The 25,696-nt window shown below is 42.7% G+C and overlaps 1 protein-coding gene across 1 annotated transcript in view; it reads left to right on the top strand.

Annotated features, from left to right (window-relative positions):
* Positions 1 to 25,696, top strand: part of TSHR (thyroid stimulating hormone receptor) — a 133,574-nt gene that overhangs the window by 96,909 nt on the left and 10,969 nt on the right. The window contains exons 3-7 of the mRNA XM_069595229.1: positions 4,944 to 5,018; positions 14,560 to 14,634; positions 17,338 to 17,412; positions 18,780 to 18,857; positions 22,028 to 22,096. Coding sequence (XP_069451330.1) covers positions 4,944 to 5,018; positions 14,560 to 14,634; positions 17,338 to 17,412; positions 18,780 to 18,857; positions 22,028 to 22,096 — 372 coding nt within the window. The remainder of the gene's footprint in view (positions 1 to 4,943; positions 5,019 to 14,559; positions 14,635 to 17,337; positions 17,413 to 18,779; positions 18,858 to 22,027; positions 22,097 to 25,696) is intronic.

Raw genomic sequence — 25,696 nt, forward strand, 5'->3', positions numbered from 1 at the left:
TATGCCCTCTGCCCCCTGAATGAACACTCTCTTGCCTTTGGACTCACTGTTACCTAACACAACGAATTCTTACAGGACTGTCTCTAGCTCTGATTGTTCCTACAGTTCGGGGCTATACTATAGATTTCTTTCCTTTTTTCTCTGTTTCAGTACACTGTAGAGCAGTTTTAAGTTTACAGCAAAACTGAGGGGAAGGTAACAAAAGTTGCCCTATACTCTCTGCCCACTGCCATGCATACTCTCCCACAGTATCAACTTCCCCCACCAGGCTGGTACAGTTGTTAAAATTGGTGAGTCTACACTGACAGATGGATTTTTTTTTTTTTTTTTTTTTTACCGTCTGAGCAACCAGGGAAGCCCAAGAATACTGGAGTGGGTAGACTCTCCCTTCTCCTGCAGATCTTCCCAGCTCAGCAATTGTACCAGGGTCTCCTGCGTTGCAGGCAGATTCTTTACCAGCTGAGCCACCAGGGAAGCACTTAGTGTCTCTCCTTGACTATATTAATTCATTCACTCAGTGAATAGTTATTGAGCCTACTTTGTGCCTGGCACTTTGCTAGATGTGTTACATACAATAGTTGACAATACTCATGGAACCTCCAGTTTCCTTCCTAAGAGAGTAGTAAGTGCCATGATGGAGTCAGTTCTAGGGTGACCTAGGAACTCATGTGAGAAGTCTGTTACCTGGATAGGGGGTGTGGTCAGGGTAGGCTTCCTGGAGGAAATGGAATGCAAATTGCCTAATTTGCAATCTATATTGTCTGGGGGAAAAAACAAAAACAGATGAGGGAAAGATAAGTCAAAGAAGAAGAAAAAATAAGTTTGTGGAAGCTGGAGCTTAGTCTCAAAGTGGGAACAGTAGAGAAGAATAAAACTGGGATGTAAGTGAGGACAGGGCTTTGTGAATCTTTTGAAGGAGTTTGAAATCTCCCCTAAGGACTAAGCCACAGGATAATTATATGCAGGGAAGTGACAGATCAGATGTTTTAGAAATATGCCCTGTCCGTGGTGTGGAAAATGGGTAGAAGTGGAGCAAATTGAAGGCAGGAAGCTAGTGAGGAGGTTGACTCAGTGCCCAGGGAGAGGGGTGGCAGACTGAATGGGGATGGCTTGAGTGGTAATTAAAAAAAAAAGAAAAAGTGGCCAGGTTTGAAAAATAGGGGAGAAGAGAACAAAAGATGGTTGACTTGGAGGTGGAGAATTTCATTGCTGTTTCCTTCTGGGACCTCTGTGTGGTTGACGAGCACATTTGCCAAGGCAGAGAAGTTTTCTGTGTGTCTGCTATGGAGGGGCAGGGGATAAGTCAGGAATTCAATTTGGGGCACAGGGCATTGGAGGTGCCTTGGAGGCATCGAGCAGCTATATCTAGTAGACATCAGGGTATCAGTTTTCATCAGTTCATTCAAGAAATACTGATTCATTCCCTGGCATGTATCAATTGCTGGTCTAAGTGACTGGGATACCTCAGGGAACAAATGGACAACGAACCGTGCGCCTGTGGAGTTTACAATCAAATGAAAGGAAATAGACAAATAAGCAAAAGCATAATAAATAAATATATCAATTCAGGAAGCAAAAACATAATAAATAAGTCTATTAATTGAGGAGGGGATTTGGGTATCAGTGTAGACTAAGGAACTTAGAGCTGGAAATCCCAGGTATGTAGGGGCACTGGGGAGAGATTTGGGTAGAGACTGAAACTTGAGAGTCATGAACAGGTAGAAGTAACATGACCAGGGAAAGGCATCAGAGAGGCTAAAGAAAAACTGAAGAAAGAACAATTACTTTAAGAGTATGGGGTCCCTCAGGAGGCAGGAGGGAATGGCATCCAAAGAGAGGGGTTGACCTGCAGGAAAATGGGCATCTTTGGTGCTGTAATAAGAAAGTAGTAGTATGAGGTGGGGCAGAGGCAGGTAAATTAACAGGCTTGTTGGAGGGGAATTCCAGAAATTCTCATCTCAAGGTTTCAATCTTTTCTACAAATTATTAAAAAGATTATCTACTCATACTGAGGGTAGAATGGCAGGGTTAGAAATTTGAGAAGGTTTAAAATAAAATGATGGACAATAAAAGAAGGAAGGTTAACTGAGATGTTCAGGATGTCCAGGCAGATCTGAAGGTCCTGAGGAAGATTCCTCCAAGGAGTCTGTGCTGAGATTCTCCAGTCTGGATTAAGCATGCCAGAATCCCATCAGAGAGTTTATCACTGCACGTGTTAATCCCATGTACCAGTCTGCATCTCTCACTACTGTGAGTTCCTGGAAGCTTGGGAGCAGGTCTGATTGGTCAGTGCCCATTTACTAACATATAAAGTAAGTGTTGAATATGTATTTGTTGAATGAAAGCATACACACACACATAAAAAATCCCATGGACAGAGGAGCCTGGCAGGCTACAGTCTATGGGGTCACAAGAGTCCTACACGACTGAGCGACTGAGCACACAGCACAGAGAATAGTCAGGGAGCCGTCACATCTTGGGGGAGGAGAGAGATAAGCAGGAGGTTTGTCTGGGACAGTACACTGTCCCACCTATTATTCTGACATAAGTATTAATAGTACCCTGTTTTAACTCACAAAAATATCCTATTTTGGATGATAGATGATATGGTTACCCTAGTGATTACATACAACTTACATGCTAAGAAGAAATTTGAGGAAAAGGTTGGATCTGATTTTTCCTGATTATAAAAATAGGATAAGCAATAGGGAATCATTGCTTTTATCCCACTGAATAAATGGTTCCTATGTGTTGTCTTTGCAACCAAGCTATGGCAGCCCTCTAAGGAGGTATCATTCAGTTGGATAAATTGGAACTTCATTTATTATGACACGTGCTGAATGACTAAAACCTTAAGAAAGCTTTGCCCTTCCTAAACCTTTGCCCTTCCTAAGAAATTCAGGAGAAATACTGGAGCAATGGATAGGATGCAAAGTTAGGAAAACAAGTTTGCCACCTTCGTAATTAAGCTTGTCCCTCAGATTGCTCAGCTTCACCCACCTTGCTGCTGCTGCTGCTGCTGCTAAGTCGCTTCAGTCGTGTCCGACTCTGTGCGACCCCATAGACGGCAGCCCACCAGGTTCCCCTGTCCCTGGGATTCTCCAGGCAAGAACACTGGAGTGGGTTGCCATTTCCTTCTCCAATGCATGAAACTGAAAAGTGAAAGTGAAGTCGCTCAGTCGTGTCTGACTCCTAGCGACCCCATGGACTGCAGCCCACCAGGCTCCTCCATCCATGGGATTTTCCAGGCAAGAGTACTGGAGTGGGGTGCCATTGCCTTCTCCGTTCACCCACCTTAAATCTCCATAATGTCTACACAATAAATTCTTTCCAACATCCTCAATGGTTTCCTCTCTGTTAGAGATATGATATTTGGATCAAAATAATTTATGCAATGTTATCCACAAGTGGCAATGGCTTGGGAGATCTGACAGATCAAAGGATTACTGGTTAGAGAGGAGATAAGGAAAGGGCAGGACCCTTAGAACACTCACACCACCAGTGATAAAGACTCAGGTGGAACAGTCAGCACTCCTCTTACAAGCATTGCATTAATGGAAACATTTTACTGGCAGATTCGACTCAAACTATACGCCAGGGGTTCTTAACCTTGCCTTGTACCTCAGAGGGGCTTCCCAGGTGGCACAGTGGTAAAGAAACCTCCTGCCAATGCAGGAGACCTGGGTTTGATCCCTGGGTCGGGAAGATCCCCTGGAGGAGGGCACGGCTCCCCAACCAGTGTTCCTGCCTGGAGAATCCCATGGACAGAGCAGCCTGCTGGGCTACAGTCCATAGTGTTGCAAAGACTCACACATGACTGAGCACGCATGCACATACCTTAGAGTCATCTGGGAAGCTTTTTAAAAATAAAAGTATTTGACCATCCCTTATATACTCTGAATTAACTATTCTGGACCAAGTCTTAAGACATGTTTCATAAGCCTCCCAGATAGTTCATCTGTGTGGTCAAGGTTGAGAAGCTCGGCTCCGCACCATCTATTAATCATTAATTTTCCCAGATCTCATAGAAATGCCTCTCAGGAACACACAGTCCTTGAATTTGGCTGCATTAGTCATTCTTATTACAGAATGGAATTTTAAGGAGACTATTTGAAATATCATCCTTTGTGTATTCTTCATGAGTTCTATTTTTTTAAGTACATAGAACTTTGTGTTGCCTTTCATTTACAAAGTTCAAAACAAACCTTGAGTTTTCAGCCTCATCAAAATAAAAAAGCAAAGTCTTGAGAGAGTATACAGCCACCACTGCAGGGAATGGTCCAATAGAGAATGGTAGCTTTTTCTTCATCTTTGAAACTACATCTCTACTCTCATGATGTTAAGTACTCCATTAAAGATGCTTCTTATTCATTTGTGTATTCTATTCTGCCATCTTTCACTTTCTGCTATTTTGAGTAACTCACCTATTCATTCATTTACTCATTCATTCACTTAACTACATATTTACTGAAAGTCTACTACAAGACAAGCAATATGAAAGGTACTCAACATTCAGTGTCCATCAGATACCAGGCTCAGTTCTCCATTTCAGAGAACTGGCTGTCTAATGAGACAACATAAATCAAATATCATCCAGGTACTTGCAAAGTTTCACTGTGGTAATTAGTGGAAGGAGAAATTCGTGGTGCCATAAGGCTATCCTATGAGAAATTTGACCTAATCAGGAAATGTGGGGAAAGCTTCTAAAGGAAGTATCAGTTCAACGAAACCTGAAAAATGAGTAAGACCAATGAATTGGAAAACTTTCGGATAAAACAGCATCTAAAAAAACTACTTTTAACATAATTAGGGAGAAATCATGAGGGTTGTACATGTTTCTCAGGGATGCCCCTGAGAAAGCAGTTACATCAGAATTAATGGTATGTTTGCAGTTCACGACCTTACTAACTCTCTACTTTGTCTTTTGTTTTTGTGACATTCAGCTACTTGTCAATAGATGCGACTCTGCAGCAACTGGAATCACATTCCTTCTACAATTTAAGTAAAGTGACTCACATGTAAGTACAATGGAAAGTGCAGCATAAACCCAGGCCTGGCAGAAGTTAAAGACAGAATTAGAAGTCCTCTTCTTAAATTGTCATTTCTATTACTGCTATGTTGTAGATTTTATTGGCATGAATATCAGTAAGTCTAAATATTTACTGGCTACCTACTAGATTCCAGGTTCTGGAAAATTAACATTTCCCCCCTCAATTAGGAAAGAGAAATGTAGCCTTGTGAGATTAAAACAGGAGTGAAGAACTCTAGGTTTTGAGTTGGTCAGAGTGGGGTTAAAACCCTGGTTTCTTTGCCTGTCATTATCTAACCTTGATGTTCCCTGGTTGCGTAGTGGTTAGGTCTCAGCAATCTTATTATCTCACCGTGGAAAAGTCACGTAATCCTTCCTAACCTCAGTTTCCTCATTTGTAAAATAATGGGAATAAGAGTTCCAACTTAATATGCTCATTATAAATATTGAATGACACGATGCACGTAAGCATTGAGCACAGTGCCTACTGCACAAAAGGCTTTCCAGGTGGTTCAGCGGTAAGGAACCACCTGCCAGTGCAGGAGACTCAGGTTGGATCCCTGGCTCAGGAAGATCCCCTGGAGGAGGAAATGACAACCCACTCCAGTATTCTTACCTGGAAAACTCCATGGACGAGGACCCTGGCGGGCTACAGTCCATGGGGTCGCAAGAGTCAGACAGGACTGAGCGACTGAGCATGCCCACACGCTACCACACATCAATCAATACACTTCACATTGTGTTTTTATTTCTGTGGTGCCTTACAAGCTATAAAGAGTTTTATATAAATAATCACATTATATTCTTTTAAGCAGCCCTGTATTGTGAAATATTAACTCTTTTCTTGATGACAAACAAAAATACTTATCAACTACAGTGTTCTAGACATTATGCTGAATATTTATGGACTTTATTTAACCTTCAAAAACCCTGCGAAGTAGAGATTATAATTTGTATCATTTAATTAAGAAAAACATAAATGTAGAGGAGATAAACATGTTATCTTAGGTCACACAGTTACTAAGGAAGAGGGCCAGAATTTTCACATCGCGAGTATCTGCCTCAAATATTCTTTCCCTGAACACGACAGTGTGCTACCTTCAAGAACACTGAGGCTCAACTCCGTTCTTTTGTATGGCTGCGTAATATAGCTAGTGGGAAGCTTCCCAGGGAGCTCAGCTCGGTGCTCTGTGTGGGATGGGGAGGGTGGGAAGGAGTCCAAGAGGGAGGGGATGCATGTATACACAGCCGATCCACCGTCTTGTATAGCAGAAACTAACATGACATTGTAAAGCAGCTATATCCCAATAAATGTAAATAAATAAACATGCAATCTAGGGGGGGAAAATACTGAAGCCCAGAAAGTTGTCTCCAGCTATATTAGGCTAGTCCAGTTCAGTTGCTCAATCATGTCCAACTCTTTGCAACCCCATGAGTCACAGCACGCCAGGCCTCCCTGTATTAGATCAGCCATCAGTCTGAAAACAACTAGAGGAACCAGAAAAAAAAAATCTGTTTCACGGGATTTGAATGTTATGAAGGGAGCAAGAACTTAAGGGGAGAGAAGGAGATCCCCAACACAGCGTTCGATCGTTTTCCTCTTGAAGAATTTTCTGAATTGTAAACAACAGCTGAGGGTTTAGGGAAATGACCAGAGGTTTAGGCAGTATCTTAGGGCTAGGGAAATATTAATAAATGCTTATCACAAAATAATTTTATCGAAATTAATTTACCTAATTCTTATTCCCCATTTTGCATCAGCAGAGTAGAGCGTTTAAAGTATTTAACAAAATTCTGGCTTTGCCAATATATTCACATCTTGTTTTTAAACTAGTTAATTAGTTACTACTTCCCTATACTTCTCAAAGCACACGACAAAGTTGCCCTCATAGATGTCTAGGAATTATTTAATTTTAATGAATCTCTCCACACTCTGTTGACTAGAGAGAGCAAATTTAGTCAGAGAGGCTTGCCTCCAATTTTTTCCAAACCCACTGCCACTTAAAAGCAGACTACAAAAAGAAAACAAACAAACAAAAAAACCCTGAATATCAAATTTAAGTAAAAGTTGATAAGGATCTGGGATTGGCTAAGAACTAGGTTTTTGGCCAATATTCTCATTCAGTTTCTTGTTTTAAACAACACAATCTTACATACTGTTCAGTCACTAAGTCATGCCCTACTCTTTGCAACCCCATGGACTGCAGCACACCAGGCTTCCCTGTCCTTCACCATCTCCTGGAGCTTGCTCAAACTCATGTCCACTGAGTCAATGATGTCATCCAACCATCTCATCCTCTGTCGTCCCCTTCTCTTCCTGCCTTCAATCTTCCCCAGCACCAGGGTCTTTTCCAATGAGTCAGTTCTTCCCATCAGGTGGCCAAAGTATTGGAGCTTCAGCATCAGTCCTTCCAATGAATACTCAGGGTTGATTTCCTTTAAGATGGACTGGTTGGATCTCCTTGCAGTCCAAGGGACTCTCATTGTATTTGAATTTATTCCGAGTCCAGCTCTGCTGACTGGAGCAGCTTCTCGTAAGTTACTTTAAGTCTCCATTCTGAGTGAGAGTCTGAAGCTTTCCTAATACCCTTTGGCCCCATCTAACTTTGCAAGTGAAAGGCCAACTCGACTTTATTGTTGCCCTCAATTCTTTCTCCACTTGGCCTGCTTTTCATTCATGGACTGGAGATGTTTAGGGTGTGGGCAAATATCTCTAAGGCTGATGATCACAGTCAAATGTTGGTAACTAATGCCTAGTGAATAATCAAGGTGGGGAGCGGGGATATGACAAAGGAAGAATATCAGTAGTTGGAAAAAGTTCCTTCATAGGAGGGTTTAAACCTTCCTTTCCCCCTTCTTTGGCTGCTCCCTCCCCAACCTGAGAACTCCTTTCTCTCACCTTGCAGATTTCCCTTGTTCTTTGGGTTTGGACTGTGTACTAAGTACCCGCCATAATGCCAGCTTCTCTGTTTTGGCTCTTAGTGAGAATTAACAAAGATTTCTCAGAAGAAGAAGAAAAACCCAGAATCTAGACATATGACTGGTTGTAGTTTCTGACTCTTGTGACCCCATGGACTGCAGCCCACCCGGCTCCCCTGTCCGGGGGATTTTCCAGGCAAGAATACTGGAGTGGGTTGCCATTTCCTTCTCTAAGGGATCTTCCTGACTCAGGGATCAAACCCACATCTCCTGGAATGACAGGCAGATTCTTTACCACTGAGCCACCAGGGAAGCCCTAGACATATGGTTAAACGAACCTAACCTAATGCTAGATTGTTAATCTGCTATCTTGTGAAAACACCACATACTGAGCATAATGTTAGACTTTTCACCTAAATCTCCATTTTATTTGAAATCCAATGAAAGAAAATTAATCCATAATGAGCATTTATATTTCTTTTAAGGTCTGGTTGATAATTTCCTATAAACATCATTTTTTTTTTTAAAAAAAGGAAAGGAAAAAGAAAGAGCTGTATTTGGAGTTAGAATTCCTGTCTTAAGGCCCAGAGTTGCTTCTAACTGTGTGACAGAAGATCAGTCACTTAATCTTTCTAAGCGTCTCCATCATTTTTGTCTGCAAAATAAGGATGTTACCTGCTTCACTTAAATTGGTTCTTCTATTCTCTCACTGGTAGAAACTTTCTCAGTAATAAGTATACCCAATGTCTTTTTGCCTTTTAATCTTCCAACACTAGGCTTTTCTTTTCTAACTTTTTATTTTGTTTTGGAGTATAGCTGATTAACAATGTTGTGATAGTTTCGGGTGAAAAGCAAGATCTCAGCCACACATACACATTTATCCATTCTCCTCCAAAGGCCCCTCCAAACCAGGCTGCCACATAACATTAAACAGAGTTCCCTGAGCTATACAATAGGCCCTTATTCCAATCAATAAGCTTCAAGATCCTCAAATATTTCCCTGACACAGCTAAATTACCCCTTTTTGTAAAAGAGCATACTTGAAGATTTAAGCAGACTATTTGGCACTATATATTTAATTTTTTTATATGGAATATATATTGCTTTGTTTTGCTCTTTTAAAATCTGGGATTTTTTTGCATGCCTTTTATTATATCTTTTCTTCATCTGAACAAGATAAAAGTGAAAGTCACAAAGTCCTAGCCTGTAAACACCTCCCAGAGATGACCACTATTAACTGTGTGCTTTGTATTTTAACAATTTTATCCATGCTTACTGTATGAGTTTGGGTAGGCTAATTACTGTAGGAAATAGACAAAGTTTAACCTGTGTAAACCCTTACAGTAACTGAGGGGTATTTCTTGCTCACAGGACCATACTGGGTGGGTGAGCAGGTGGCAGGGCGGCCCTCCTCCATGCACTCACACAGGGATCCAGGCTGTTGGTCCAGAGGCACTGACATCTTCAGCTGTTGTTCACTCACCCTGCAGGGCCGTTCTATCCCAACCCACTGCGCTGCAGTTACATGGAGATTGCCTTCCTCTTGCTTTCCCCAGCTTTCTGGAAGCATATCTAGCCTCCTGCATGCTTGGGCCATAATTGCAGATTCAAATTCACCCTCACAGGCATTCTTGGAACTCACTCAAATTTGTACTCCTTTTTCACCCTTCTTCTCTTATCACACGCTTCTGGTACTTACCCTACACGTCCCTTTTTATGAAAAGGTTATACCAGCTGCATTCACTTCTGACATCTGTCTTCATTTAACTAAACTACTGACAGTCCACACCCCTTCCTTGCTTTAGCTGAGGTTTTATTTTTTTTTTTAGCTTTATTGAGGTATAATTGCCTTATAACATTGTGGAAGTTTAAGGTATACAATGTGTTGATTTGATATACTCACATATAGCAAAATGATTCCCACCATCGCATGAACAAACACCTCTGCCCCATTACATAATGACCATTTCGTTTTTGAGAACATTTAAGATCTCTACTAGCAACTTTCAATGATATAACACAGTATATTAGCTATAATCATCACGCTGTACACTGGATTCTCAGAGTTTGGTAGTATTATAGCTGGAAGCTTGTACACTTTAGCCAGTACCTCTCCAGTCCCCTGCCCACAGCCCCATCGCAGCCCCTCTCCGAGTTTGGCAGTTTTTAGATTTCACATATAAATGATTTCATACAATGTCTATCTTTCCCTCAGCAGAAAAATTTAAAGTCATTTGTGAGAAAGTGTTAACTTACCTCAGAAAGCGGCTTCTTTTGCCTGGTGTTTTCTTTTCATATCTCTTGCCCATCTTTCCTTTTTTTTTCCATTTTTACTGAAAAGCGCATCTCCTCTTTTGCGTCTCCCCCTCTCCCCACCTCTTTCTTCTCTTGCAGCCGCCATGTTGGTTCCAGCCTCATTTAATCAGCTGTAGCCAACAGCGGTGTTTATTTTCCCTTAATTCTCTCTCCGCTTCTAAAGTGGATTCAGCTGGGCTATACTCTTTCGCTGTGACATTCTCTTGGGATACTCACTTAAGTTCGCTTGTTCAACAACAGTCACTCATGGAGCAGTTTTCCAGAGCAAACCACACTTGGAGAGTTTTCCAACTCTTCTAACTAGTTTGCAGTTGACTGACAGCAGTTCAACCCCTCCCCTCAAATGGAAAGCTCTGGCAAGGAGTTTATTGCTCCCCACGAAGAGCACCTTGACTCAGCAGAGGCTGATGGTCTTTGAGGCACATCGGAGCCAGGAGCCTGTGTACATGGGCAGCCCGCAGTCCGTTTACCCAGCATAGAGGGAGTATCGGGGACACAGGACGCTTAGTTTCAAGTCAGAACAAAATGTAAACAGTCTGGTTTAAAGTGGGTCTTTCCCTGCAGGGTCTTGGTTGGGTAAAGATCATGACATGATAATTTAGGATTAGTAGACACAATGGGAAGATGATGAGGCGATGGTGTCTAAGAGTCTTGGGATATAAACTGTTGAAGTGTTGATGGGTCTTTCAAGAAGTTCCCTCAATGAACAATAACTTATTTTCCTGGACAAAATGATGTTAATGAAGAAACGAGACCGGTAAGGTGACACCGACAATAAACAGTAAACTGAGCTGGGAGATGGTTTCTGTTCTTGGAGTTAATGCCACTCTCTCTTTTCTAAGAGTCTGTTTCATGTTTGCTGTACTTCGTCAAATGTCAAACCTTGTGGGTTTTTTGCTGGTTTGTTTGTTTTAATTTTTACAAATATTGCAGCACCCCCAACCTGAGGTCTCCAATGTCTGCTCCAGCTTTCAGTTTGCTCAGGTGAAACAGAGTAACAAAACTAGAGCCTTTACCGTACACACATGAAACCTCATATAGACATTACTTAATCTTCACAAGAGTCTTATGAAAGAGGCACTAATATTGTCCCTGTTTTACAAATTAGGAAATTATGGCTCAGAGAGGTCAAGGAACTTGCCCAAGGTCACATAGCTAGAAGTGGCAGGGCCAAGATTTGACCTTCAGTTCAGTTCAGTTCAGTCACTCAGTCATGTCCGACTCTTTGCGACCCCATGAATCGCAGCACACCAGGCCACCCTGTCCATCACCAACTCCCGGAGTTCACTCAAACATCTATCAGGTCAGTGATGCCATCCAGCCATGTCATCCTCTGTCGTCCCCTTCTCCTCCTGCCCCCAATCCCTCCCAGCATCAGAGTCTTTTCCAATGAGTCAACTCTTCCCATGAGGTGGCCAAAGTACTGGAGTTTCAGCTTTAGCATCAGTCCTTCCAGTGAACACCCAGGACTGATCTCCTTCAGAATGGACTGGTTGGATCTCCTTTCAGTCCAAGGGACTCTCAAGAGTCTTCTCCAACACCACAGTTCAAAAGCATCACTTCTTCAGCGCTTAGCTTTCTTCACAGTCCAACTCTCACATCCATACATGACCACTGGAAAAACCATAGCCTTGACTAGACGGACTTTTGTTGGCAAAGTAATGTCTCTGCTTTTGAATATGCTATCTAGGTTGGTCATAACTTTTCTTCCAAGGAGTAAGCGTCTTTTAATTTCATGGCTGCAGTCACCATCTGCAGTGATTTTGGAGCTCAAAAAAATAAAGTCTGACACTGTGTCCACTGTTTCTCCATCTATGTCCCATGAAGTGATGGGACCAGATGCCATGATCTTCGTTTTCTGAATGTTGAGCTTTAAGCCAACTTTTTCACTCTCCTCTTTCACTTTCATCAAGAGGCTTTTGAGTTCCTCTTCACTTTCTGCCCTAAGGGTGCTGTCATCTGCATATCTGAGGTTATTGATATTTCTTCCAGCAATCTTGATACCAGCTTGTGTTTCCTCCAGCCCAGTGTGTCTCATGATGTACTCTGCATAGACGTTAAATAAGCAGGGTGACAATATACAGTCTTGACGTACTCCTTTTCCTATTTGGAACCAGTCTGTTGTTCCATGTCCCGTTCTAACTGTTGCTTCCTGACCTGCATATAGGTTTCTCAAGAGGCAGGTCAGGTGGTCTGGTATTCCCATCTGTTTCAGAATTTTCCACAGTTTCTTGTGATCCACACAGTCAAAGGCTTTGGCATAGTCAATAAAGCAGAAATAGATGTTTTTCTGGAACTTTCTTGCTTTTTCCTTGCTGCTGCTGCTGCTAAGTCGCTTCAGTCGTGTCCGACTCTGTGTGACCCCATAGATGGCAGCCCACCAGGCTCCCCCATCCCTGGGATTCTCCAGGCAAGAACACTGGAGTGGGTTGCCATTTCCTTCTCTAATGCATGAAAGTGAAAAGTGAAAGTAAAGTTGCTCAGTTGTGTCTGATTCTTAGCGACCCCATGGACTGCAGCCTACCAGGCTCTTCTGTCCATGGGATTTTCCAGGCAAGAGTATTGGAGTGGGGTGCCATTGCCTTCTCCTTGGGTCCATCCAATTATTCAGTAATAAAATAAAAAGGTAATAAAAAGGTGCAAATTACTCATATAGGCTACAACACGGATGAGCCTCACAGACACTATGCTAAATGAAAGAAACCAGACACAGAAGACTACGTATTTATGATTCCATTTATATGAAATGTCCAGGTAAGGCAACTTTAGAAGTAGAGAGGAGATCAGTGCTTTCTAGACAGAGGGCAGGGAGTGGGAATTGACTGCAAGTATGCATATGATTACTTTTATCATTGATAGAAATGTTCTAAAACTGAATTGTGATGATGAATGCACAATTCTACAAGGTTACTAAAAATCACCTAATTGTATCAAATTGCAATGCATAAAATTATGGAAACTTTCCTTCAACAAAACTATTTTTTAAAAATCCCAGAGGCCAGATTCTGTCTTCTAGCTGTTACCAGCAACCATTAGATGCAGGTTCCTTTTAGGAATCAAGCCTCAGGTGCCATTCAGAAGGGGTCAGACTATAGGCCTCACTAAGTTTTCTTACATTCTTCATGTAAGCCTGGGGAGGGCCTTTAAACTCTTAACCAATTTACACATGTTGAATACATTTACTTCTATTAATACCAATGAGAACCTACTTCTAACAGGCACTGATTTCACTGATGCTAGCTGTGCGTTTCGATAGCATGTATATAAACCTAAATAGATGAGTTATAGACCTATATGATATTATCATATGTGCTGAAGCATTTTAAATAACTGTATAGGAAAATAGCTCCTCTGATGGCTCAGTGGGTAAAGAATCCACCTGCAATGCAGAAGACACAGGAGTCTCAGGTTTGATCCCAGGATTGTGAAGATCCCCTGGAGAAGGAAACAGCATCCCACTCCAGTGTTCTTGCCTGGAAAATCCCATGGACAGAGGAGCCTGGCAGGCTCCAGGCCACAGGATCACAAAAGTGTCAGACACGCCTGAGCAAACAAGCACACGGGAAGATAAGGGCCTCCCTGGTGGCTCAGTGGTAAAGAATCCAGCTGCCAATACCGGAGATGCGGGATGGATCCCTCAGTCAGGAGGCTCTCCTGAAGAAGGAAATGGCAACCCACTCCAGTATTCTTGCCCGGAAAATCCCATGGATGGAGGAGCCTGGCGTGCCAAAATCCATGGGGTCGCAAAGAATTGGACACAACTTACTGATTAAACAACAACAACAATAGGAAGATAACCCAGGTGAACTATGAATACTCGTTACCTCTACTGCCTCTGAAATAGCAATGGACATAGGAACCTCACCAACCTTATTCCCGTGCTGTTATCCATTACATAATCCACGCAATCCCCTGCTCCCCATGGCCAGGTTACTTCTTATTATCAATAGTAAAGATATCTGCCCTCAACAGACCACTGGAGAGATTTTTACACCTAAAAGGAAAAAAGTCTCTGAGGCTACGGATAAGAGAAAGGTTCCCCCCCCCTCCCAAATTTAGATAGATTGAAGTTAAGTTAATGATGGAAGAGGGCTGAACAGCTGTTGTGTCCCTGAGACAAGCAAAAAGTAGCTTTCTGTTGGTGGGACTGGTTCCTGGCAGAAAAAGTCCCTGGGCACCAAGGAAATACATATTTGTCTCATGAACCTTTGTTAAACCTGATTAAGACTGTTTCATCTTTCATAGGAACAGAAATGACTATATTATAGTGGCTATGTTTCTTTTAACTTTTACAGAGAGATTCGGAATACCAGAAGTTTAACTTATATAGACTCTGGCGCCCTAAAAGAGCTCCCCCTTCTAAAGTTCCTGTAAGTATTAACTCCTATCCCATCCTGCCTCTTTTTAAAAAAGAGAATTCTAATGTAGGAATATCCCTGGGATAATGTGGACCTGGGTCTTTTTAGCGGTGAGTGGTTGGGTGGCCTGGGACACACCACATCCTGTGACTTACTCCCCACCTTTTCCCTTCAGGCAAGGTGTCAGGTGAAGTGAGTCACATTTTTAAAACCTAATCAAGGGACTTCCCTGGTGGTCCAGTGGTTGAGAGTCCACCTGCCAATGCGGGGGACGTGGGTTCAATCCCTAGTCCGGGAAGATTCCACCCGTTGCAAGGCAACTAAGCCTGTGCTCCCCAAGAGAAGCCCCCGCAATGAGAGGCCCGCACACCGCAGCTCGAGGGTAGACCCCACTCGCCGCAAGTCGAGGAAGCCCGCACTCTGCAGCAAAGACCCAGTGCAGCCAAATAAAACTATTCACAAGTCGGCACCTAGTGCTGGGACCAAAGTCCGCCCCAGGAGACATGAGAGAGAAAACGCCATCATGAATGCACGGTCTTGAAATGAATATACCCTCTAAGAGCCCACCAGTCAATTTTGCTAGGGAACAGGTATCGCAATATTAGAGTGGCTGTTACACTAAAACAAACCAAAAAAGGTGACACTTAATCTCTTAGAGGTTGGGAGGGGCCCTCAACAGAGAGGGACAGCACTTTCTGCTTGGGTGACACCGTGCAAGCTGACTGCAGTCTCAGTGAGAGCGGGGACCACACGTTTCTGTCCTCTGTTGTACTTCACTGCCTGTCTGCTCAACCAAGCATGCTCAGTGCGTGTGTGCACACGTGCAGGTCCTCTGGGCACCCTCCCTTCTTGCCTCCTTTTCTGCTCACATGGGCTGTGAAAGAGCAGGACGCGAAAACATTACGAAGGGAAAAAAAAGTTAACCTTCATCCCAATACCCAGAAACAATCACTATTCACATATTAGTTCATTGCCATCTAGGGACTTTAAATAGAAGTATATATCCAAATATATTTCATGCAATAAGTCTTCAAGGATGAGTAGAGGTTACCCAGGAGGGAGAGAAGAGAAATACAGGTGGGTGAAATAGCACGATAAAGACTTGTAAGTGTGGAACCGTGTGGCTTATTTGGGGAAGGGAAAATAGTTCAGTGTTGAAGAGGTAGGGGTGGAAGACGCCAGGGGAACAGAAGAGGACACGGATGGATATGTGGCTGACGGGGTATCTGGGAAGTAATAAAAATTTGCTGAGCCACAAGGGAAGCCCAATAAAAACTTACAGCACAAGGTAATTGCTCCTGTGTGGACTCCGAGCTTCAATCCTTTAGTAACTCTTTCATTAGTAGACATCAGGTTCCCGAGTCTGTGCAAGGCTTGGTGGGGAACATGTTGGATAATAAAATGTTGTCCTTGCCTTCAAAGAAGCTTACCATTTTTTAAAGGAAGATTCATATATGGAATTGAAAAGTTCCTCTCCTAGGAGAATAGTGGGAAGTGACAAATGAGAGGTACATACCTTTATCTGGGGGTGCAGGTAATTACAGGAGGCATCAAAAAGGAGATGGGCTCATTGGGGTTTTGAAGTATGAACAGACCTTGGTCCAAGTCCCTAAGATGGCATTTCCAGCCCTTTCCAATACGGTCCCCACTTAACTCTCAGGCTCTTGCCCCCTGCTCTTCCATATGAACCGCTGTTGCAATTGAATGAGTTTATTTACCGTTCTTCAAATATCCCTTATGGAATGTTACTTCTCTCCTTGGTTATTTGGAGCTTCCCATTTGCTTTTTTGAGACCTCAGGCTCCTGCTTGCTCTTCAAATCATGTGCCTTCCCCTCTAGGAATCAGGTCAGAATTTGCCTTAGAAGGGGCACCATAGAGACTAGAGTTTTCTCTGCTGGAGACTTTCTATAAAGGTTTGCTGGCAGTGACGAGTTCTTAGCACGGCATGCCAAGACTCCCAAACAAAGCGCAACTCTACTGCCTGTGTTCTGGGGGGTACAACAGTGTTAGACCAACTAAGCCTGGGAGGCATCTGGAGCCTGAGCTTTTATATTCATGCTGTTTTATGCACATTTTTATCTTGACATTTTGCCCTGATGATACAAGCTTTGGAGAGTGGAGACATTGTCTTTGACTGATGTCCTTCTTTGTCTGAACATTTTTTATGGTACTGCTGCCGTGGTATTCTCAAGAGGCTGCCAAGGGAGTGTCATTCTTGGTAAAATAACCAACACAATATAAGGTAGAGTTTGCAAAAGGGAGCCTGGCTTGGAGTTGGTAATTAGATTGTCTTCCTGTTGCATCCTTCCCTTATTCCACCCTCCCTTCCCCCGACACATGCATCATATCCTCCAGTTAAAACAAGGGAATCACACACACACACACACACACACACACACACACACACACACACACACAAAGAAACCTGAATTCCTGTTTCTAGGAATCCCACGTGGCTCAAACAATCCCCAGATTTTCCTAAATAGAACAGATGTATTGACGCTGGTGGACTGGGTAAATTCTCATACTTTGAGGAGCATCATCCCATCCAAGGGCTGGAACTTGCCATGGTTTCTCAGATAATTGACAAAAGAGCTAGGATTTGATCCTAGTCTGACGTCAGAACACGTTCAGCTGTTACATTATTCTACTTCCTACGTGCTGGTTTCTTACCTTGTTTCTATTCTTTTTTTCTTCTTTCCCATGTACTGTAGTGGCATTTTCAACACTGGACTTAGAGTATTCCCCGACCTGACCAAAATCTATTCCACTGACGTATTCTTCATACTGTAAGTGTGCCCACAGGCAATATTCGGCAGTATTTTACTTGTCGCCAACAAGAATTAGGGTGCAGCCACAGATGTTGGTTGGAACCAAGTGAAGCAGTTTTTTCGAGGAGGAAGCAGTGGTCATCTGTGACAATCGCCCTGATGAATGAAGTCAGGCGAGGACTGAGAAATGCCTGTTGGGTTTGGTAATACGGGGCACTGTGATTCTGAAAAGTGGGACTCTCTGGGTGGAGAAGTCTGTTTGGAGTGAGCTCAAGAGAGATTCGGAAGGGGGAATTAGAGATGGTGAACTCTTTCAGGAAGTTTCACTATTAAAAAGAAGCAGAAAAATGTCTCAGTAGTTGGAGCACATGGAATAAGGAGAAATGGGTCTCTTTTTTTTTTTTCTAAATGGGAGAAACTGTGGCATGAGCGTTTGCTGATGGGAGTGACTGAATAGAAGGAAATTTGATGATACTGAGGATACTTTATTTTTCACATAGCTTTTCAAACACTTTCCCATGTGTTATCACGTTTGCTCCTCTTAACCACCTTACAAGGTATAAAAGGAAGTTATAGTTGTTACCCTACACAAACGAGGAAGCTGAGGAATAGAAAACCTAAGGGATTTGGTCTGAGGAGGGTCCCAGGAGCGGTCATGAGTGGTCTCCAACCACTTCCTGGGACTTCTGTTTGGGGACAAGTGCTCTTTTCCAAAACCCGTGACATAGTCAAGTGTCTTACTAGTTGTACAGGCATGAAAGGACATATGCAGAGAGAGAGTTACAGGTTGAGTTTGAACTGTGGCATCAGCAAAATATATCAAGAAAATGATAGGATCCAAACTCTTGGGATTTTGCTAGGGGAAAAAAAAAAAAAGCCCATGCTCCTTTGCTGCAGAAGAGCTCTGTTCAAAGTATATCCCATCTTCCAGCAACTAGAACACAGAAAGTTCTCCAGGAGCATCTGCCTGGCAGCATTTTTCAAGTGAGTGACACGTTAATAATAATCATGAAATGAAACCCATCGATCCCATTCTACCGACCCTTTTCGGGGGTTCCACACACTGAGGAAACGAGTTGCTCTGGATACAGTATTTGTCACATGAGTCCTCCCTTTGCACATGAGGACTTTCAGGAACCTCAGCCCACACTCAGAGCTCACTAGCTCACTGCACAGGTGGGGCTCTGAGTGCATGTCCACCTAGGTCAGCTCTCACCACCTCACTGGACCTCCGAGCCACCAGCAGCTAAGAGTCAACAACACCTAAAAAGAAATAAGATAAAATGGAATCATGTCAGGTTATATATTTAGGTGCATATATACAGCAAGAACCCAGCTCCAGAGGTGTTTTTTTTCCATCAAGTGTTTTTGTTCCTCTCTTGCAGTGAAATTACAGACAATCCTTACATGACTTCAGTCCCTGCGAATGCTTTTCAGGGCCTGAGCAACGAAACCTTGACACTGTGAGTATGGCCAGTTCCACTCCTCCAACTCTGGAATTTTTATCTGGGTCACTGTCATATTCCCACAGGCCATCCAAGAACCACACTGCCATACAGTATGTTGCTCTTTGGTCTGCCAAGGGCTACACACAGTTAAATAAGAGTGGCACCTTATGGCACGGTGCTCTGCAGCTGACAGAGTGGTTTAGGCAGCAAGACAAAGGGTAGTCTCTTACAGAAGTGGCCCGCACACTCTATCTGTGAATGGCCATTCAGGTTTTCCAGACCACATGGCCTTGGTGGCAACAGTTCAACGCTGCCATTGTAAGGCAAAAGCAGCCATCCACAATACATAGACTAATGAGCACAGCAGCTATGTTCCAAAGACATTTTATTGACAAAAGCAGGCAGTGGGCCAGATTTAGCCTGTAGGCCTTAAAATACAATATCATGTATCCATTATCTCAATTGAACAGAGGAAGAATCAGATTACAGCAAATTTAAGTGACTGTCCTAAGGTCCCTGAGCTAGAAAACAGCGCTCCTAATAAGGGCTTTTAATGCTTTGCACTCATACTTCAGCTGTGTCATCACTAACTATTACTAAGCTCCTATGATGGGATATTGGATAGAAAACGTAGTCCTTCTCTATATCATCATTTTTTCCAGAGTTTGAATGGGTTCTGCTCTTGAGTTGTTCAAAAGGAAATGCTTTATTGGGGAAATTTGCAAAATGTTCTCAGGAAGGAGATCTCATAGGGGTATAAAAGATAAGTTAATTTCCCAGGCCATAAAGAATTCCCTTCTTTGGTCAAATTAACCACAAAGTAAAGTTAGGGCTTCATCAAACAATCCCCACCTGACTGGTCTCAGTACCACTGTTCACATTCAGGCTTGGTGGGTGTTTGGCGTGGATTGTTATCCAGCTTCCTTTCTTGGGTCACACTGCATCTTCTTCATCAATGTATCCAAACCTGATCGAACTATCCTCCAGCAAAATTGATCCAAGACTCCACACAACTGTTTGAAGGGCTGTTTTGAAGCAGTCTCGGGCCAGCAGTCTTGACCCTGTGAAGCAATCTCAACCTCTGAACTCTACTCAGAGTGGAGGGTTTCAGTTTGTCCTTCTCCAAACAGGAGGAGAGCTTTCTTAAAGAAACAAGAGGCTCCTTAGCCACCCTTTCATTTGACCACACAGCAAAGACTGGGGTTTAGTCTGCTTGGCTCCAAACCTCAAGGCCATTTGCATCTCCTGTAAAAGCTTCCCCTGTGCCATTGGCCACGCATCATACATAAACACCAGTCTCAGTTTCCTTATAGAACGTTACCTCCACCTTTCGGCGTTTTTCTCTAAGGACTCATATCACAAGCAGCCCTCTCCATTGGAGCCTGGTCTTTCTCTCACACCCAGCGTGGGGCCTGATAGGCATTTGATAAACCTCTGAATGAGGGAACCTCAACTTTCCTGAAATCTAGAAGTGGGGATGCCACGGCTGGTCTACTACCTTTTCAGATGACTATTTCTACATTTCTGCAAAAGCCCTTGCTTCTTTGAAGCTCGTGCTCAAAAAACTGTAAACACGAAAGGGTATGTGTCCAACAGCAAAATTTGTATCCATCTTCCTGGTAGGATAGAGTTTCAGTGAAAATTTGCACCTTTGGTTCCTTCTTTACTATGTTTTTTTCCTTCACTAATATCCCTTTTTGAGACTTACATGTCCAGTAAGATTGTTATTTAATCTTCTGAAATGTAACTCCAACAAAGAACATTTTTATTGTCTAGGTCTCTCAACCAATTCTGGATAAACAGAAATGCCAAAATTAGGAGTTCTCACATCTTCATTCAAGAACTCTAGTTCAGGAAAAATTAACTTATGTATAAAAATTACTTACGTTTCCCAGCTCGGTGCTGAGCGTCCCTGTGCGTTGCAGTCCTTACCCAGGACACCTTCGAGCTAGAATTAAACTATGTAACTGTTTCAAACAAAACAGACCAACAAACAGGATAAGTTCTCCACAACTACCTAAGGTAAATCCAAATTATCAGGTCTCGGAAGACCTTTTAACACAGTCTTCTTGTAAGCATCCACACCTCACTGTGTTAAATGTCTGGCTACCCTGTGCTCCCAGCAACCTCTTAATGAGGTATCAATTGATCATACTTTGACAGACAAGGAAAACTGAGGATAATTGAGGTTGAGAAGTTCTCAGGATCACCTACTGTGAAATGACAGACCCAGGTCTCATTCTAGATTTGCAGTCTCCTGCGTGCTTCTTGTTGTGTTTCCAGAGTTCACAGGAGGCAGACTACAGTCGTTTCCAGACTTCCCCTAAATCGCCACTAGCTGTGCCTGACTGTGGTCCTAACAGCCTTCTCTCATCTCCAGCCGATAGCTCCCAGGAAGCCCCTGCTGCAGCCCTGTGCAGACCAGACCTCCCATGGCTTTGTGCCCTTTTGGTGGGTGGGAAGAACTGCTTTTGAATTCAAAAATCCTGATTCTGGACAGCTGTGCATCAGTGCGGCTTTAGTAGATCACCTCCACCTCTCAACCTGACTAGGAAATGCAGGCAACAATGCTTCGGTCCAGCCCTCGGAATCCCTGTATAAATTAATTACAGCAACACAGTAGCAAGTTAAAAATATTAAAATTTCCCCAAAGCCCAAGGTCTATCTACTTTCTTAGATTTGTTTTTAAAGGTCAGTTTAATTCAGTTCTCAGCCATTTAATTAAGCATTTAATCTGTGGTAAGCCCTGAGGATTAAAAACATGAATATAAATGTGAAATAACATTTTAAAATATAAAACCTATGCATTCAGATGAATGATGTCTTTTAAAGTGCTCTTCTTAACAAATAGCACTTATTTCTCCATCTTTGACATTGGGTTAACTCCTAAAACTATTTTTTGAGGATATGTAGAATGTTTTTTAAGAAGTCTTTAATGATTGCAAATCTTTGTTCATCAAAGTGAGTCTGCTTCTGAGAAACAGGAGCCAAGTCTGGAGGATGAGGACTCAAACTAGAAAATATTATTCCATGTCCCAGTAAAGAAATACGGTAAAGTTTTCTTGTAGGGCTCATAGATGGGATCTGAGAAACTTCATGCACATTTCTGGCACTGAAAAGCCTGACCCAAGGGCCAGCACTGCCTCTCACAGGTCACTGATTTCTTCTCTCTCTGTTGATTATAGGAAGCTATACAACAATGGCTTTACTTCAATCCAAGGACATGCTTTCAACGGGACAAAGCTGGATGCTGTGTAAGTCAAGGGTTGCCATGCAAACCACTATCTTTCTCCTACACCTTCAGCAGTCCCAAGAAGGACCATTCAGTGGGTCAGAATTCTGCTAGAGATGGGTTCCCCCAGAGCATTCCTCAACCCCAGGGTTAGTTAGAGCAAGACTTGGGGATGATGTTAAGAAACTCTGCAAGAGCCAGCTTTTAGTGAACACTTACACTGACTCCGATTCTAAATCCCAAAGCCTTTATCTTTAATAAAATGGAGAACCATAGTGTAACCTTCAATTACCTAGTAGGAGTGTGTATGTGTTTGTGTGTAAATATTCATCTACTAGGTTTCGAGGCCATCCTAGCACAGGTTTGAGAAGAATTTTCAGACAGAGCGTTTCAGAAGGGAGTGAGTTTATTAAGAAGAGCAAAGATAAAGTGGGCACGGCGAGCACAGCGAGCTAACCTCTGACAGACCAGGGAAAGCTGGCAGTTTTCGTGGGTTAGTAGCCAGTTTTTATAGCCTCAAGACAAAATTCCTGCTGGAAGGTTGGTGTTAGGTGATTGGTTGGGGCGCTATAGGGTGCCTGCTGGAGTGGGCATCTTTGCCTAATTGGGAGTCAGGGAGCTTGTTAGTGATGATCAGGGGGCTTTGGGCAAGGTTACAAAGGGGCTTGTCAGCTTCAGAGGTGTCCTTGGTTCTGGGCTCCGCTTCTGTGGTGTTGGTGCAAAGCTTGGCACCTGCGGCCTCGAGGGCAGGACTCCAGACTAGGTCCATGAAGTAAACAAGGGTCTTAATTAAGTCCAAAGCTATTCACACCAAGAGGGTTTTCACTTAGTTTTTTTCTGACGTTTTCAGGAAAGATGTCAGTTTATATTTGATTCATTCAGAAAGAGCTGAAAAGCCATATCCCGATTTTGCCTTCACTGCAAATGAACTATGCCTAGAATAGGATGTAAGCAAAAAAGATAGTCTATCAGGTCTCTGTGGTCCCCGGCATCTGTGCCAGGGCATGCTTTGTGTCCAAGACCTGGTAGACTGCTTCAGCCATGCTGGTGTGTGATTTAACCCCATAGCTAGTAAATGACAATTAGCTTTTTTTTTTTTTTTTCCAAATTTTAAAATCTTTAATTCTTACATGTGTTCCCAAACATGAACCCCCCTCCCACCTCCCTCCCCATAACATCTCTGTGGGTCATCCCCATGCACCAGCCCCAAACATGCTGTATCTTGCGTCAGACATAGACTGGCAATTCAATTCTTACATGATAGTATACATGTTAGAATGCCATTAGCTTTTGTAGAGTCTGCTTAAGTAATTTGTAGGGCCCTGCTACTGTGAAACAACTAGATCACACATTTAAAAGTTTTATATTTTATGCCATAGCTCTGAAGAGAGGGAAATGAAACAAAGTAATGAAGCAGTAGCTAAAACCACAGTGGTGGGTAGATAGAGAAGGTGCAGTTCCCTTGGACAGCTGCCGGCATCCATGGTGCCAGGAGACGAGATTTCGGTCAGGCGAAGTGAGGCAAACCTGAGACCCCTGGGTTAATTCAGGGAACCTGGATGAGAGCCAGAGTGGGACCACGCTAGTAGAACCTCTGGGCTCCTGGTGGAAACAAATGCAAACCTCTGCAGAGGAGAGAACCTCAAGGCAGGCTCCCAGGTGTTTGATTTGTTTTATAACAGCTTATTGAGTATTTTTAAACAATTGTATTTTTTTCAACTTCAGATGTTCTGTTTGCTTTTTAAAAAATTTGCCAGTTCATTTCTGTAATTTCATCTTTTCTGCACCCCCCTCTTTAAACACTTCATGCACAGTTGTTTTATTCTGGAAAATGATTACTGCAAAATCTGAAGACCTCTGTTTCTAGATCTCTTCTGCTGTATGATGCTTCTCAAACTTTACTGAGCATATAGAGCATTGGGGGTGGGAGGGTCTTCTTAAAATGCAGAATCTGATTTACGTAGATCTGGAGTGAGCTCCAGGATTCTGCATTTCTAACAAGCTTCCAGGTAATATGATGCTGCTAGTCCATTGACCACACTTGAACAGGTGGCAGAAATAACCTGTACAATATATATTAATAAGTTCAAAGTCTTTATACCTTGGTGTTACTCCCTGAGTTCTATTTGAAGTGGGGTCTCACTCTTTACCAGGTTTTTGGATTTCTTAGTAGTTTTTATCAAGTGAAGATCCGAGTACCTTTCTCTAGACTGTCTAGTTGTGGGCTCATTCAGGTTGATGTTAGTCATTTGTTTAAATATATAATTACAGGGACTTCCCTGGTGGTCCAGTGGTTAAGACTCCACCCTTCCACTGCAGGCAGAGTGAGTTCAATCCCTGGTTGGGGAACTAAGATCCCACATGCTATGTGGTGTAGCCAAAATAACCCCCCAAAAAACCCAGAACATAATTACAGGGTAAGTCTGAAAAGACTCAAAGGAGTAATGTGAATATTTATACATCAAACTTATTTATAGTATTGGAGAGACCCTACTTCTATCTTAACTTTATGTACACATCTCACACAATTCTTCATTTATTTTTATACACATTTATTGAACACCTTTTACAACCCTGTTTGTGTGTTAAGTTGCTTCAGTCATATCTGACTCTTAGTGAGTCTATGGACTGTAGCCCACCAGGCTCCTCTGCCCTTGGGATTCTCCAGGCAAGAATACTGGGGTGGGTTGCTATGCCCTCCTCCAAGGCATCTTCCCAACCCAGGGATCAAACCCGCATATCCTGTGGCTCCTACACTGCAGGCAGATTCTTTACTGCTGAGCCACTGGGGAAAGCCCTCAACAATCCTGGAACTGTGCGATACCAAGATGAACAAGACCAATGTACTCCCTGCCCACACCAAACACACATTCCAGTGGCCTCAACTTGAGGGCAGCAATATCAAGGGTCAGAGTATACTGGGGAGAAATGTACCCAATCCAAAATATGTATTTCAGATTGAAAATAACGTTAACAATCCTTGCTTGGAGACCGAAGCATGATTTTCTGTAGTTATCACATTAAAAAATTATTAGCATTCAATTTTAATATTGCATGAGTTTAACCAAATATTTTTCCTCTTTATACCTAGAAAGCCATGACCCTTAGGGCAATAATCTTCCCAATTCAAATTTTCTATGAATGAAGTGGGGAATTGGGACTTCTCAAAATAATTAAGTCAGTTTGTAGATACTTATGGTATAGAGATTTCAGAAGACTGTCACATCATTAGGGACATCAGGGTCATCACAATGTTAGCATTAAGGCAACAGAGAACCACATTAGCAAATGCTCAAAAGGGACAGTGAAGAACCTCTCAGTTAGGGAGATGAGAGCTAGTCACATGGCTCTGAATTATCCACCATATCCAGCTGAACCCAGATTTGCCAGAATCCAAATTACTTTTCCAGAATTCTGGATAAGAAGGACAAGAAACCAACCTTGAATATATAATAATTCATTTCTAAAACTTTTGTTTTTCCACACGCAAATGATTGTAAACCCCAAAATGAGGATCTGTGGACTTCCCTGGTGGCCCAGATGGTTGAGAAATGTCTGTCTACAATTCGGGAGACCCGGGTTCAATCCCTGGATCAGGAAGATCCCCTGGAGAAGGAAATAG

The sequence above is a fragment of the Ovis canadensis genome, chromosome 7 (assembly GCF_042477335.2).
Source record: "Ovis canadensis isolate MfBH-ARS-UI-01 breed Bighorn chromosome 7, ARS-UI_OviCan_v2, whole genome shotgun sequence".
Lineage (NCBI taxonomy): Eukaryota > Metazoa > Chordata > Mammalia > Artiodactyla > Bovidae > Ovis > Ovis canadensis.